Source organism: Equus quagga, chromosome 1 (assembly GCF_021613505.1).
Source record: "Equus quagga isolate Etosha38 chromosome 1, UCLA_HA_Equagga_1.0, whole genome shotgun sequence".
Taxonomy (NCBI): Eukaryota; Metazoa; Chordata; class Mammalia; order Perissodactyla; family Equidae; genus Equus; species Equus quagga.
The window spans coordinates 95,950,067-95,966,247 of NC_060267.1; the positions used below are offsets into that span (position 1 = coordinate 95,950,067).

Below are 16,181 nucleotides of genomic sequence, written 5' to 3' on the forward strand. Positions count from 1 at the left end.
TGAGCCTTTCTCTGCTGCTGAGCTTAAGCACATGTGCGTATTTTTACCGGCCATTTGAATTTTCCTCCACTGGATTCTTCTCTGTAGTCTTTGCGCGCTGCTAGCTTTGGGAGCCAGCCCAGTGTGTGGACCCGCAGCAGAGTCCTCGGCGGGAGACCTTGTCTTGCCTGTGACACCCCTCGTCAGAGCTGTGGGCGGGGGCAGGCCGAGATGGCTCGGCCCTGCAGTGTGGCCCCTTGGCGCCCACACAGGAAGGGGGGTAACACAGCCTGTGCCAAGCGCTTAGAGAGTATCGTCCCAGTGACAGAGAAAGCCCTCACTTCCTGCCAGGCCTGGAGCCCCTCCTTGTATGTCTCCCAGAAGTTTCAGGAGGTGGCATGTGGGTCTCACTCCCACTAGGGAGATAGATTTATGGGGTTGCCCCTGTTCTCACTCACGATGAGGTCCTGGGAGTGTCGGGCAGCTAGTGTTCTGACCTGCCCACCCTGCCGAGGGGGACCCCTGGGCTGACCCCTCCAACCCGGAGCTGGCACCGTGACTGGGGTTCTGGGTCGGCCCCCAGGGACGGCCGAGGGTGTTTGGGAGATCGAGGTGCAGTCACGTCACAGGAAGGAGAGGCAGGTGGCCAAGGTGTGCACCTTGGTGAGACCTGTGCCTCCACTCCCGCATCCGCTCACCGCGTCCTCTCTCTCCTCTTAGATGCTGGGCTTTGGGCAAAGCTGCCCTCACCCCTGACTCTAGGAGGACTTGTGACTCAGGCCTGGCCACTGAGAGGCAGCGAGAGCACCCACCCCGCGGCTTGGAGACGGTGCAGGAAGGGCCAGAGCCCAGGCACACTCACGGGCTGCGGTTCAGAGGCCTCTGCAGGGACTTTGGAGAGAGATGTGAGCTCGTTCCACCGAATCCTGAGGTAGGTAGGTCTGTGGCTGCTGGCAGCTGTGTGTGGAGCCCAAAAAGAGAGCCAAGAAGGGAGAAAGAGAAAAGAGGCGAGAGAGAGATGGGGTTCTAAAATGGCATCTGTGTGCCTGGATACAGCCGTGCCTGCAGGCAGCATTACCTCAGCACATTTCATATGTGAGAGCCAACACATTCCACTTGATTGCTAAAGCTGTGTGTGTGTAAGATTTTCTGTCATTTCAAGCCAAAAGAGTCCTAATGGATACAAGTTTGCATATTTGAAAAGGTGAAAAAATAGTACACCACTTGGTCATGACTTGGTGAGTTTGTGATTGAGTTATGTGAATGCGCAGCGGTGGGGAGGGGTCCTGGCCCCTCCTGGTCAGGTACTCTCTCTGGGGAAGATGTTTCCCTCTTTCCCTTTGCTCCTTTCTGCAGCCCCGAGAGAAATGACCCTCTCAGGGATTCTGACAGACCCAGGAGTCATCTTTTTGAATCTTTATTGAGCAGGGAAGGACCGCAGCAGAGGGGCAGAGCACTGGACAGAGGGGTCCCTGCCGAGGGTGAGATCCTGGGCTCTTCCCCAGGGTGGCAGAGCCCCTCCAGGCAGGGACCGGGACGGGGGTGCACAGAGGCATGGGCAGAGTTCCTGGTGGAATTCCTGGAGGGTTTGGAGGAGCAGGGGGAGCTGAGCCAAGGGCTTCAGTGAGCCCCCAAACCAAGCCCCCACTTCTTGGCTCACTGTCTCTGGGGCTGAGGATGGGGGAAGGGACAGCACGGGGGTGGGGGCGGGTGGGCACTTAGGGGAGACCCCTTCCTGCCCCGGAGGGAGGCAGAGGCTCCGTGGGGCAGCTCAGGGGCCAGGGAGCAGGGGCCGCAGACGCAGAGCATGCCCCTTCTGCCCCCCAGGGCCCTCTGTGTAGCCCAGGCCCTCGAGAAGCCCTGTGGGCTGCAGCAGCCCCTGTGGCCGGTCTCTGAACCTCTGGCAGTGATCTGAGGGAGCAGAGTGGCCTCTGGTGGGCCCCAGGCCCTGCCCTCCTCGGCCACCTGAGGCCAATGGGCCACTGAGCCAGGGGACCTGAGGGCATGAGAGAGAGGTGGGACTCACTGACGGGGTCCAGGGCCACAATCTGCTCCTTGGGGAGGCCAGGGTTTTCACAGATGTCCTCAAACACCTGCCAGAGCTCCTGCTTTCTGGTGGTCTCCAGACTGCGGTGGAACACAAGAGACTGTGGGTCCACCTGCTGCCATGAGGAGGGTCGTGGTGGGCGGGGCTGTGGGCAGGGGGCCACTGGAGCAGGTTTCCGGTAGGGACCTGGGGGCATCGGGGTGTCACAGGGATGTTGGGGCACCATGGAGGGATGAGGACCTGTGGGTGTTGGGGCACCATGGGGGATGGGGGCCGTGGGGATGTTGGGGTGCCATGGGGGATGGGGGCCATGGGGGTGTTGGGGCACATTGGGAAGATGGGGGCCATGGGGGTGTTGGGGCGCCATGGGGGGATGGGAGCCTTGGGGGCATCAAGTGCTTGCTCTCTGGGACCGAGAGGGTTTGTGTCTTGGTGAGAAATTTTGAGCTGGCGTGGGCAAGAAGAGAGTGACTTCTCCTTCCTCTGGGCCAGGGGGGAGGAGTGACAGTCCCCCGTTCCCTCACCCAAAACAGGGGGAGGCTGAGCCACAGGCAAGTGGGACGGTGCCCATGAGGGCGGCCGTGTGAGCATGTGAGTGTGCAAGTGTGTGTGTGTGAGCGAGTGTGTGGGTGGCCCTGGGGGCTGCAGTAGGTGAGGCCAAGCAAGAGGGTGGGTGTGACCGGAGCCTCCAGCTGGAGGCTGGGCGCTGACCTCCCCAGGCCGGTGTCCCTCTCTGCTCCTGGGTCGGCGACAGGTCTGGTCAACCAGCGTGCTGCTGCCTGGGCAGCTCTGGAGGCTCCTTCCCTGAGGGGCTGCCCGTCCCCATCGGGTTGACCACTAGGCTGGTCACATGGTTGTACAGTTGATCAGGTAGAGAGTCAGGCACCCCACCTCCAGGCAGAGTTTGTCCCCAAACTGCAGAGGACATTGGGGCTGATACAGGGCTGGGAGAGGGGCAGGGCCCCCAGTGGGGTGACCGCAGGCCCACCCGAGAAGGACACCTGTCCACTCTCTGCAGCTGAGCCCCTGCCTGCACAGGGGCAGTGCGCCCCATCCTCGTGGCACCTGGCTGCAGGAGCAGTCTCTGCACCCTGAGAGTGGCTGCCAGGCCCGGCCGACTAGGGGCCCTTAGGGGCAGAAGCCTGGGTCCTGCTGCCTGCCATCCTTGGGCACGGAGCTGCCGGCACGAGCATCCCCAGGTCCATGCCACATGGCTCTAAACCAAGACCCCACCTCTGAGTGGGGCTGTGCCCTTGGGGGCCCACTCATCCCCACACTCATACTCCAGGGCGAATTGGCAGCTGAGGTCAGTCTTGAACACATGAGGCTAGTGTCCTGTGCTGGCCTTCCTGCCTGCAGACAGAGGCAGGCCCCTGGGCCCCTCTGTCCACTGGCTCCTTTTTTCCTCTTTTTAAGATTGGTACCTGAGCTAACATCTGTTGCCAATCCTTTTTTTTTCTTCTTCTTTTATTTCTTCTCCTCAAAGCCCCCCAGTACATAGTTGTAGACTCCAGCTGTAGGTCCTTCTGGTTGTGCTGTGTGGGACGCCGCCTCAGCATGGCCTGATGAGCAGCGCCATGTCCGCACTCTGGATCCACACTGGTGAAACCCTGGGCTGTCGAAGTGGAGTGCGTGAACAGGGCCGGCCCCTTGCCTGTTATTTTATCTCAAAATGAGTTTATTTGGGACTAGCCAAAAGAATTGCCATTTCAGATGTGCTATGCAAACCATGAACAAATCCAGAGAAAAAGGAGGGAGCTGCTTTTATAGAGAAAAGGGCAGAGGGTGTGGCTGTTCTAAAGGAAAGTCCATCGGGAGAGGGACAGATCAGGGCAGGAACGCTCTGCATTGGTTGAGCTGCAGCATTTCTGATTGGCTGGCCTGCAGCAGTTCTGACTGGTTGAGCTTCAGCGTTTCTGATTGGCTAGGTTGTCGCATTTCTGATTGGCTGGGCTGCAGTGTTTCTGATTGGCTGGGCTGCAGTGTTTCTGATTGGCTAGGTTGTGGCATTTCTGATTGGCTGGGCTGCAGCGTTTCTGATTGGCTAGGTTGTGGCATTTCTGATTGGCTGGGCTGCAGTGTTTCTGATTGGCTGGGCTGCAGCGTTTCTGATTGGCTGGGCTGTTGCCGGGTGGGAGAGACGTCTTCCCTCAGAGGTAAAGTGGTTGTACTTCCGGTTTGGAGTGACTGAGGATGTGCTGGGGCCGGGGCTGCCCTGCAGGCCTCCCTGCACAGCGTAGTTAGGTTTCTTTATTAGTTTCCACAAGGTTTATTTTTCTTTCAGCGCTTTCAAGCTGCTGCTCCGTGTCCTCTGTCCTCCGTTGTTTCTGATGGGAAGCTGTTACTTCCAGCTGTGTTTCCTGTGTGCAATGTGGCATTCAAGGTCCTTATTGTTGGTTTTCAGCAGTTTTAAAATTAGTCTGAGGCTGGTTTCTTTGTACTTACTCTTCTTGGGGTTTGCTGAGTGGCAAGAATCTATAAATTTATGTCTTTCACCAAATTTGGGATTTTTTTGGTCCATTATTTTTAAAAGGTTTGGGTTTTTTTTCCCCCTTTTTCTGCGTCTCCCCCTTTTCTCCCTTGGAACTCCAATTAAACACGTCAGGCCTTTCAACGGCGCCCCACAGACTGATGATGCGTGATTCGTCTTTTTCAACCTTTTTTCTCCTTTGGAATGGATAATGTCTGTAGATCTGTCTTCAGGTTCTGTGACTCTTCGGTCATCTCCAATCTGCTGCTAAGACCGTCCAGTGGGTTTTCAATTTTAGATGTTATATGTATATATATTTTGAGTTCTGGGGTTTCTATTTGTTTCTTTTGTGGTTTTTCTTTCTCTTCTGAGAGTCCATGCTTTAGTTCTTTAGGAGCGTATTTTTCCTTTGTTTCCTTGAACACCGTGACAATAGCTGCTTAGATGTCCTAGTCTGGAAACTCAAGTGTCGCGGTTGTCTCAGCCTCAGCATGTCATGGCTTCCATTCCTCTTCGTGTATTTGCATCTTGCATTGTATCCTAGACACTGCGAATGGTGCCGTTTAGATTCTGGATTCTGTTTTGTTCCTCTCAAGAGTTTTTAGCAGTCAGTTTCCTTGGTTGGATTGAAACTTCAAGCTCTGTTCCCCCTGTGGTGAGACAGAGATGTCTGTTCCATCCATTCAGGCCTAACTGGGCTGCAGAGTCTGTCCCAGGCGTGCTGGGCCCAGGAGCCAGCAGGGGTGTGGACAGAGTGCAAACACGGATTTGGGGCTCATGCTGTGTGGCACGCTCCTTTCTAGGATCCCCTTCCTTCCCAGTTGCTCTGGCTGCCTTGAAGCTTGTTCCCTGGTTCTTTAAGCCAGGAAGATCGAGGCCTCTATCTGAGCGTTAGCTGCCCAGCCTGAGCTGAATGGGGCCTGTGCTCAGGCAGAAAGCTGTTAACCAAAATAAGGGGGGGGGGGAGAGCTGATCCAGTGCTCTTTTCTTCTTCCCAGTGTCAACTTCTCTCCAGTGTCTGCTGTCTTTTGGTCACTCTCCAATACCTTTAGATGGTTGTTTTTATATTTTATGCAGACTTGTTGGTTATGTGTGTGTGTGTGGTGGGGCAGGGGTTGGTCTAATTGCAGCTGCTCCACGTTATGGAAGCAGAACACGGAGTCCCATTTGAACAGGGATGTTGCGGCCGATGGGCAGAGAGTAGACTGTCGGGCAGGACAGAAGCAGAGTGACCAATGGGGAGGCTGCTGCAATGATCCAGGGGAGGGAAGGGGTGGCTTGGACCAGGTGGGAGCAGTGGAGCAGGTGAAGAGGAGTCAATTCTGTTTTGAAAAGAGAGTCAAAGATTGCTGAGGGTTTGGATGAGGGCTGTGGGAGAAAGAGACCTCAGGACGACTCAGGGCTTGTCGGCCAGAGCGACTGGACATTTAGCACAGCCACTGACAGAGGTGGAGGCCGAATCGGGAGTTCCGTTCCAGACGTGGGAGTGGATGGAGCCTCGTAGACATCAGCAGACGTGTGGCACCAGCAGGTGCCGTGCGCCTCAGGAGTCCAGGGGCGAAGGGGGCGCCACAGGGTAGATCTAAGTCACTGCCGGGCTCTGTGTATTTGAAGCCACGAGACATGAGGAGCCCCCCGGGCTGGGCATGGAGAGGAGATGATGGCATGATGATTCCTGGTTATTTTAGACGACACACATAACAGACAGAAAGTCAAAGCCCAGAGGACACAGCCCCGCTGACCATTGGCCTGGCCTGGGGTCCCAGCATGAGGTCACGTGAAAGAGACTGGGACCGGAGTTAGGGGTCCCGTGGTGCTGCTTCCCAGCTGGGAGGCCCCGGGCAAGGCACTGTGAGTTTCAGGGCAAAGAAACTGGAGTAAAAGATCCATCACATGGGGCCTTTGGAGAAAGAATGGAGTGGGATACTATGCGTGTAGAAAAGATCTGAACTTTACCAACAAAGGTTCAACTGGATGAGTTATTTCCAGGCAGCTTAAGCTAGAGCCAGACCCCTCCCCTAAACCGCGCAATGAGGCGAGTCCCCGGGCAGCAGCTATCCTTCCCCTCACCTCAGGCCGCCCGGGACCCTCTGCCCCCCCGTGTGACAAGGGAGAGCCACGCTGGCCCTCTGCAAACCTGGCCCTGATCTGGAGCTCAGGGAGTCTGCTGCCGGGCCCATGAGCTCCTGAACCTGCCCGCCTCCCCCGTCCTGCCGGGCCACAGCCTCTGTTTCAAGGACTTTACACGTGTCTGCTGACTTAGTCCTTGTAAGGACAACTTTGTGGTGTAGGTGCACTCGTTATCCAGTTTTCAGGTGTAGGAACTGAGACACAGAGAGGTCAAGAACTGTGACCAAGGTCACACAGCTGGTGGGCCGCAGACACAGGACGCTGAGCTGCTATAAGTGCTGGTCCCCAAGCAGGCAGACAGACAACACCGGCAAGGGGAGGGGAAGGGACTGAAAGTTTCTGTATTTCTGAATGAGAAGGCAAAATCCAGCGGGTGAACGGCCGATGACAGAGCCGGCAAGACAGCTGCCATGGGGAGCAAAGCTGGACTGATGGCCACAGTAGACCTAAAGCCAACAAAAGAAAAGAGAACAAACTGAAAATGGGCAAGGAGGCCAAACGGGCAGCTCCCAGAGGAGGGAGCTGCGGGCCCTCCGTACAGGAGGCGCTTCCCACGGCAGGAGCCAGGCGCAGAGACGAGGGGCCGCTCTTCCTTGTCCATGAGGGCAGGTCTGAGCAATACTTGCTGGTGGAGGGGGCAGCGCTTGGCTGCGGAGGGCTGCCACTTAGGCGTCATTTGGACATTTCTGGCTGGATGGGGATGCACACGCCCTGGGGCCAGCACTTGTGCACAGCTCGGGGGAAGAAGGTGCATCCCGCAGGTTCCCAGCAGAGGAGCGGGTCAGTCAAGTCGCACAGTCACACGGAAACAAGGAACCCTGTGTGCAACACACGGGATGAAGAGGCCTGTGTGCATCCACACGGATAAACCCGTCAGCCGTGCTGGGTGCAAACACCGAGTCCATCGACGTGGAAACATCGGCAAGGTGCAACAGCCCACGTTGCCTATGGACTTGAGCACATGCACCAGAGGTACCCGCGCCTCCCTGAGAGCTGCAAAGGGGAGAGGCACGGGGATGTATCAGAAGGGAACCGCCTCACGGCCCTCCTCGATACGGTCTTGCTGCCGGCTCACTAAGATCTGTCCTTACTGCTCTAGTGTCAGCTTTGTTTATCTCTGACGGGTCCTCTGTGCCCTCCCCGAGCAGAGGAGCAGAGCTGGGGGTGGTGGCAGAGACTCGAGCCCTGGTGACCTTGGGAAGGGCAGGTCTCTTGCCTTTGGTTCTGCCAGGCCGCTCCCCATAGACTTGGGCCCAGCACTCTCCTGGGTGGGGGACCAGAGATACCTCTGGAGGACCAAGCAAGAGGGAGGGAGATGCTCCAGGTGACAGCTCCTGGGGGCAGCAGGGAGCCTGGTCTGGGTGCAGCGCCTCCCCGATAGTTTCCTGTCGGACCTCCAAAGACCGGTTTGGGGCTCGCCTAGCGGGAGCCGTGAAACATTTAGGCTGGGGAGGCTGTGCTCGCCCATGCGTGGGCTCTACCCCGGGGCGGGGCCTGCCGGTCTCGATGCCATTGGTACGGTGCTCATGCGCCATCACAGTGGGTACACCATGCCAACCACGCCGTCAGGTTCCTCTGACTTCTCACGGCGTCCTGGAGGCGCGTTGTGACAGGTCCGGCCAGGCCCAGCTGGCCTCACAATCCCTTTGGGAGTGTCTTCCATGTGTGCCGTGGCGCGTCCACACTGAGCTCACCGCCTCTGCCGGGCCTGCTCCGCCCAGCCTGGCCCTGGTCCCTGCCGCCTGTGCGTTTGCTGGGTGTGGGAGCTCTGAAATGCCCTGAGGGGCCCTGGCCTGTCTAGACTGCTGGGCATTGCGCCCACGCTCACTGGGGGAGGATGCAATCGCAGGCACGTTTCCTGAGAATAATTGAAAATCTCAGCTTCAGGAGAGCTTTGAAAGTGGGATCCCAGGTGGGCACAGGGTGGATGGATGTGCCCAGGGCGAGGTGCCAGCCGGCGGTCCCCCTGTGGCAGGGGCTCTGGAGGCCTGGCCAGGCTGCATGTGTCCCACAGGGTCTGGACATGCATTTGAGCCATCCCAGGCCCTAGAGCCAGTTGAGGGTCTGCCTGCTCTGTGCAGGGACGGTGCCAGGCCTGGGGTGACACTGGCTGGTACAGGATGGGGGCCTTTGGGTGAGCTGTCCTCGCCCAGCCCTCTCCCCTCCTGCAACAAGCCCCTAGTGCCGCCCGCCTGGTTTGGCTGGACAGGAACTAACCGCTCCTTGCTGAGCGCTGGGGCTTTGGGACTGTGCCCCCTTCTCTCCTTGGGGCCCTAAACCCTCTTCCTCCTGGATGTGCGCGTGTTGGCCTCTGGGGCAAGGCCCTTCCTCCTTGGCCCTCTTTCTAGCAGCCAGCACCTGCTGGGAAGCATCCTGAGTCTAGACGGCAGCCAGGGAGTCAGCCACAGACATGCCACCAGCTGCTATTTCCTGCTTCCTGCTGTGCAGGCAGCCACTGGGACCGCCCCACGCAGGGCCTTACGCCTGGACAGGGAAGGCATGCACTCTTGGTGGGCAGATGGCCCGGTATGGCCCCTCCTCTGCTCTCAGACCCACCCAAGCGGGGCCCCGGCTCCCTGCATCTGGCTCCCCACTGCCAGGAGTTCCACATGGCCCGGATCTCCTCAGGGAGAAGGAAATGAAGCAGTGGGTCCTCATTATGCATGAAACATTCTGGATGAAACCCACAGGGGACCTTGGTCCTGCCCTCTGTCATCCGAGGCCAAGAGAGAAGAGACACCTTCCTGGAAGCCATGGGGGAAATCAAAGATGAAAGAGGACGGCTGCAGGCATGGATGCCTGTCGCCCTGCACCCCCGGGCGGAGAGGGGGCAGCGGCCCTTCCTTCCTCCTCCCAGGGCCCTGCGGTCTGACCCCAAGGTACTTAGAGAGCAGGACTCCAGAACCGCCCTGTCCCGGGCTTCCCACACACACGTCGGGCCGTGGAGCCCGGGCAGCAGTGACTCAGGTCGCTGTGGTGGGGTGGCATCCCGCACCCCAACTTGGGTCAGCCAGGAAATTCAGAGCGTTGAAGCCCCCGCCCCTGCCAGACTCAGCCTCCGAAACTGCCCCTGCGCTGCCTCCCTCCCCACCCTGGGGCGCTGCTCAGCCCCGGCCTCCCTGGCCATTGGCTCCTTTTGTGTGGCCCTCTTGGTACATCTTGACGTGAACAGCTGTGCTGTGACGGGCCAGGTGGGGTGGGGTATGCAACCATCATCAGGGATTGTTAATGTCCTTTTTCACTGAGAATAAAGTCACTTTTAATCCCAGTAAGTAGGGTGAAGTTAGACACCAAGAAGAGCTTCCCCGTTCGGGATCACACCGGCTTCTGGAGGGGACCAGATGTCTTCTTGACTTGCTCTCCTTGACAGGCTTTCTCAGCCTTGGGGACACCAGGCTCGCTGTCCATCCGTCTGAACCCTCCCTGAGGGTTGATCCCAGCGCCCCAGATGCCAGCAGCGATGACAGTCTCCCGGTCTTCTCCTTCTGCTCCACTGAGTCTCGCTTTGCCCTGAGCCCTGGGCCCTGGTCCCAGCATCCCTGCCCACCGCACCTGTTACCTGGCCCACCCGGGGGTCTCTGGGGTTGAGCGGGCTGCAGGAGCCCACAGGCCAGCCCCAGCCCCACGCTAAGCACCAGAGCTGGCTGTGACCCGCCTGGCTGGGAGCCCGGGGAGCCCCTGGCTCTGGCTCAGCTCCCCTTTGCAGCTCCTTCTGAGGTGGTCTTCTCTGTGGTCCAGGGCCTCTGCAGGCATTGTCATCAGCCACCCAAATGCCAACTTTCCATGCCAGCAGGCCCTGGCCGAGTGGGCAGCCTCCTACACGTCCCCGGCCACAGCCCAGCAGGCCCGACCGAGGTTCCGGACAGGGAGCTGGAGGCCAGGCTGGCCGTGGGAGTGCTGCGGCCCTAAGCCCCCCATTCTCATGCGGCTGCTCTGTCTCAGCACCCAGCACCTTTGGAAGGGGCACAGGGCTCTCCATCCCCTGCAGCCTGGAACACCTGAGGGAAGAGGGCCAGCGCCCCCAGCCCTGGTCCCAAAGTAGCCCCCTGCAGCTCTTAACAAGCAGACACTGGTGCTGGCTTGGGCTCATCCCCCAGCATCCCAGGAGTCCATGTCCCCACCTCGGAGATTTCTGGGCAGTGAGCCATGGGGAGGGTCTCAGGCTATGCTCACCTGAGGAGGGGGGCAGGCCAGCTGCTCCTCAGACTGGGGTGCAGAGGGGCCAGGAGAGCCCCTCCTCGCCCCGCCTGGCTGCCCCACCCTCGAGCTGTACAGGAGCTGGCTGAGGGTTTCAGAGCAGGTGTGATCTGAGGGGAGTGGGGGAGGCGGAGGGCACCCTGGTGGGGGCAGAGGGGACCAGGAGGCAGGGATGGGACAGAAGGCAGCCAGGAAGGAGCCTATGGCATTTTCTCACTTGACTTGGCAGGAAGGACAAACACTTTCTCTTTTTAACTTTTTATTTTGAGATAGTTGTAGATTCATATGCAGTTGTGAGAAGTAAACAGAGGTCCCTGATACCCTTCACCCCTTCTCCCCGCTTCACAGCCCTAGGACGGTGTTCACAGATGGGGACACTGGTGCCACCCCTGCCCCGCCCCGCACCAGGCATATTTCCCCGTTCACACGCACTGAGCCGAGCGTGTCAGTGTGCTTGTGTTACAGTGTGAGACTGTGTGAGTGTGCGAGTGTGTCAGTGTGGGTATTTAGTTCTGGGTCCCTGGATCCACCACCACAGTCCGGATACAGGACTTTCCATCCCCATGAGGACCCCTCCCATTGCCTGTGTAAACCACACCCGCCTCCCTCACCCCTTCCCCATCCCTAACCCCTGGAAATCAGGAATCAGTTCTCCATGTCTACAGTTCTGTCTTTTCGAGAATATTTTTTAAATGGAATCACACGCCACAGCCTTTTGAGGTGGCTGTTTCACTCAACATAGTTCCCTTGAGATCCATGCAGCTTGTTCCTCTCTGTGCTGAGTTGTGTCCCGGGGCCAGCTGGTTCTTCTGTTGGGGGAAGTCGGGCTGTTTCCAGTTGGGTGATTGTGAACAGAGCCGCTGTGAACATTTGTGGAGAGGTTTTGCGTGGACACATCATATGTCTCGGATGAACACCCAATGGGCAACCATTTTCAATCTGCAGAATAACGGTGGATTGGCCGGGTCCCCTGTGTATTCACCAACACATGGCGAGGCGTTGCTTGTCCCAGCTGCTGATCTGTTAATAGTCTTCCTCGAGGGACCACTGATCCGGGGGGGGCTGGGGGGCAGGGCCTCGTGGACCACCATCTCACCTCACGGGCCCTCACCAAGGCCTCAGGGTCCTTGGCTCTTGGATGAGACGGCTCTGGAGGCCAGTCCGGGGGAAGGGGGTCACTTTACCGGGGCAGGGCTGGTTCCTGAGAAAGGAGGGCAGCTTGGAGAAGGGGCCTGTGGTGGACTGAATGGTGCCCCCCCAACACATCCACGTTCAAATCCCAGTGTCCAGAACCTGTGAGCGGGACCTTATGTGGAAAAGGGATCTTTGCATATGTGATTAAGGTAAAGATTTTGAGATGAGATCATCGTGGATGACCTGGTGGCCTTCAACCCAATAACAAGTGTCCTTATAAGAGACAGAAGAGGAGATGCACAGACACAGGTGAGAGGCCCTGTGACCACGGAGGCAGAGATGGAGGGATGCCTGGAGCCCCCAGACGCTGAAAGAGGCAAGGAGGACCCTCCCCTGAAGCCTCCGGAGGGAGTGTGGCCCTGTGACGCTGTGCCTTCTGGCCTCCAGCCCTGCGAGAGAGCGAGTTCCTGCCGTTCTAAGTTGCCCAGGGTGTGGCCCTTTGTGACGGCAGCGTAGGGGCACCAACACAGGGCACGTTTCATGATTGCTCAGCCCCACCACCCGTACGGCTCCCGTGACTTCGGCAGGAAAACCCGGCAGGTCGGCTGAGGGACGGGCTTGGAGAAGTGGCGCCCACCGTCCACACCCAGCTTCCCCCAACGGCCCCCAGTGCCACCCCCGCCCGAGTCAAAGCTCACGCACCTCGAGGCCTGGCCGGCTCCTCGCCTCTTCTACTTCAAACAGGGGTCTGGGAAGACAGAGTGGGCTCTCAGATGGCCCCCAGCTGGTGAGACCCTCGGCCTGCCGGGCCAGGGCCAGGCTGAGCCAGAATGCTGCCCGGAGCTCGGCTCTCGGCTGCGGCTGCTGGTGTGGACCGCACGGGGCCTACCTTTGTCGATCAGGCTGACGATATTCTGAGGACCGAGACCGTATTTTTTGCAGACTTTTTCAAATCTCTTCAGGAAGCTGGGGCTCAGGTCCGGGATCCGTCCTGAGGACAGAAGGATGGGGGCCGAGGGTCCTTTGCTGATAATTTGGGACGATGTGTGGGGAGGGTCTCAGGGGTCTCAGGCGGTGCTGAGGCTGCGGGGGCTCGAGTCAGGCAGGGCGTGGACACGCCAGACAGCCTGGCCTCGGTGCACCCTTGCCCCATGATACAACTTGACTGTGGGTAGACGGAGGTGGGAGCCCTGTCGGGTGGAGACCCCTGCAGGATGGGGCCTGTCACCAGTGGAGGGATCCCCCAGCAGCCGGGAGACTGGCAAGGCCGTACCGTAGAGTGCCAGCACTTGAGTCTCGGTGCCGTTCCGGAGGTTGAGGAGGTGGAAGGTGGCGTAGACCCTGTAGTCCGTTTCTGCGAGGAGCACCCGGTTCTCCCCCTCGTCTGGGGGGACACTGAGCTAGAGTGCCCCGCCCTCCTCTGTCACCCCAGTACTCCTGGGTTGGCACCGGGTGTGCCGTGTGGCCGCGGGTGTGGACGGCGGGCCTGGTGGCTGAGCACGCGGTGCCCACTTAGGTGGAGACCCCTGTGGTGTTGCTGGTGGCAGTGGCAGCAGATTGCCCCCTTGCTGTGCAGCTGGCCCTGATGGACCCCCGCATTCTGGCCCCCCAAGCCCCAGGCTGGCCCCCCTGCCTCCCCGGGCCCGGGCCAGGGACCTTCCCAACAGGGGGCTGTTCAGCGGCCCATGGGGCCCACGGACCAGGCAGGGTCCTCTCACTTCAGAGTCAAGCCCCCAAGAGGTCCCACAAAATCCCCCGAATCAGAGCCTGCCAGGCCCCGAGGAGCAGGACTCCCGGCGTCCACTTACAGGAGATGGTGCACTCCCCATTCTTCTCCGTCTTCTCGCAGACCATGGGCACCTCCACGCACTGCCCCAGCAGCCTGAGGACCAGCTGGGTGACCCCCCAAGTGCAGCTCCAGTCCCACCAGGGGTGTGACTGGCACAGGACTCCCTCCACCCACGCCAACGGCCACCTCATCTCCCCTGACCCCAGCCCCACCTCAGGACTCTAGGGGGTTGTATCATCCCCCCTCATCCCGGGGCCTCCCCCAACCCCCCAGGGAATGGTCAGATGCTGATTCCCACAGGGACGGAGGGTGGGTGCATGAGTGAGGGTCGGCGTTGGGGGTGGGGCAGGAGGTGCATCCGTCTCCCCAGTCCCTAATGTGGGCAACACTCACATGAGCTGGAAATAGAATTTCAGACCACCATCTTCTAAGCTTTTGATCTTCTGTATGAAGACCCTCAGGTCCCCATTTTCTTCAATCCGCTTCATGTCATCCGAGGCCATGGAAACAGAAAACCAATCTCCGGAAACCTGCAGACAAGGCTCTGCTGGATTGTGGGGCGGGGAGGGAGGGGTTGCCTATGGGATGGTCTGGGTCTCTTGGTGCTTCCCTCCTGGGGCTAGGCCCCTGGGCATAGGGCTTCCAACCAGGGTCCCCCTCTGTCTTCCCAGGACCCCTTCTGTCTTCCCAGACCCATTCTACCCTCCCAGGCACGTTTCTCTGTCCTCCCGGGACCCCCACTGCCCTCTCAGGACCCCCTCTGCCCTCCCAAGACCCCCACTGCCCTCTCAGGAACCCCTCTGCCCTCCCAGGACCCCCTCTGCCCTCCCAGGCTGCTGTCACAGCTGGGGCTGGAGAGGTGGGTCCCCCCAGGAGCAGCACCCTTGTCACAGGTCAGAGACTCCAGGTTGAGGGAGGACAAGTGCCCCACAACCAGGCCCTTTGGGAAGGCCCAGGCCCCAGACCCACCCTGGCTATGTTGTAGTTCCTGCGTACGATGGTTCGGAGGTCAAGCTGCTGGGCGGAGACCAGACTCACCCCCAGGCTCAGCAGGAGCAGCGCCATCCCCTCCAGCGAGCGCCTCACCGAGGCCCAGACTCTTTATACCCACTTCTGCACTGTGGTTTCCGGCCCCGCGGCACCGTGTCCTCCGGCACGCCCTCTGTACCCTGGGCACAGGGCCAAAGGCCACCACAGCCGCCCCCGACGGCTCACGATGTCAGTGACAGGCTGTCTACGAGGTAACAGATGTGGGGAGGCTGTGGTTTCTCGTGGGTGTTCCTATCACACAGAGAACCTGGCCCTAAAAAGCCCCCTCTGTGATGACAGTCCCAGAATTGATCCCACTCCAGCAGCAGGCTCACTTCCGGGGGCTCTGGAACAGCCTGGGGCATCGGCGTCCACCTCAGCCAGGTGGGCATCGTGAGCTGCTCCTTCAGGTTCACATTCTCCTCACAGACTATGACCAGGCGTCCACATAAAGATGACCCAGGCAGCACAGGTACCCGGAATTGTCACGTGGCCTGGAGGATCTAACCCTCAGGGAGACACAAAGGAGGCAGGGAGCCACCCCAGCCGGCCACCGCCTTCCATGTCTTCACTTCTGTGGACACGCGGTGTCCCACCAGCTCTTCCAACATGAAGCTGCTTCTGCTGACAATCAGCTGGGGCCTGGTCTGGACCCAGAACACCCCTACCTTGACCCACGTCCAGGGTCGGTGCCCTCCACCACTTCCCTGGTCCACACTTTATCTTATTCACAGGCAAATGCTCCTCGAACTGGCAAATGCATGAGTCACGCTTCCTGGAGGGCTTGGAGCTTTCATGCAGACCCCTCCCTTCCCTGGGGGACCTAGTTGAGCGACCCAGAAATTGGGAGCATCCACAGATTTCCAACATGTGGGTCTCAGAGTGACTTCCTACTCCAACCATAGACCTGTGGGGACCCACATATGACCATTTCTCCCCAACTGGAAACAGATCCCCTCTCATGGGAGCAGCCATCCCGGCAGACGCCCTCCTACCTGGGAGCAGCCATCCCAGCAGACGCCCTCTCCCCTGGGAGCAGCCATTCCGGCAGACGCCCTCCTACCTGGGAGCAGGTGCCCACACAGGTGCCTCTCCCAGGTTCCCTCTCTAAATCTCGGGGATGGCTCTCCACGGGGCAGCTCCAGGCCGACTAGAGAAGGCCTTGACAGGTCGGCGGATGTGGTGTAGTGTGTGGAGGATCACAGGGCTCCTCTTGGGCCTCCTGCCAGGCCAGCCCAGGCCAGGTCCCCTGACCTCCACAGGGTGCAGGGAGTGGGCCTTGGGCCAAAAGCAGAGGTGGAGTGATGCCCTGGTGGAGAGAAGGACTCGGTAGATGTGCTTTTCTTCTGCTACTAACAAGCTGTGAGCCCCCAGTCCCCTAATGTGCCCCCCACAGCAGGTGTGCC

At 59.5% G+C, this 16,181-nt stretch overlaps 1 protein-coding gene across 1 annotated transcript; it reads right to left on the bottom strand.

Moving 5' to 3' along the window:
• Positions 1-1,750: 1,750 nt before the first annotated feature.
• On the bottom strand, positions 1,751-14,811 carry LOC124249761 (epididymal-specific lipocalin-9-like). Its single transcript, XM_046681102.1, has 7 exons — positions 14,716-14,811; positions 14,140-14,276; positions 13,766-13,839; positions 13,231-13,341; positions 12,847-12,900; positions 2,006-2,212; positions 1,751-1,890 (listed from the first exon to the last, which is right to left on the bottom strand). The coding sequence occupies exons 1-7, from the start codon at positions 14,809-14,811 to the stop codon at positions 1,751-1,753; spliced, it is 819 nt and encodes a 272-aa protein (XP_046537058.1).
• Between the last annotated feature and the right edge of the window lie 1,370 nt (positions 14,812-16,181).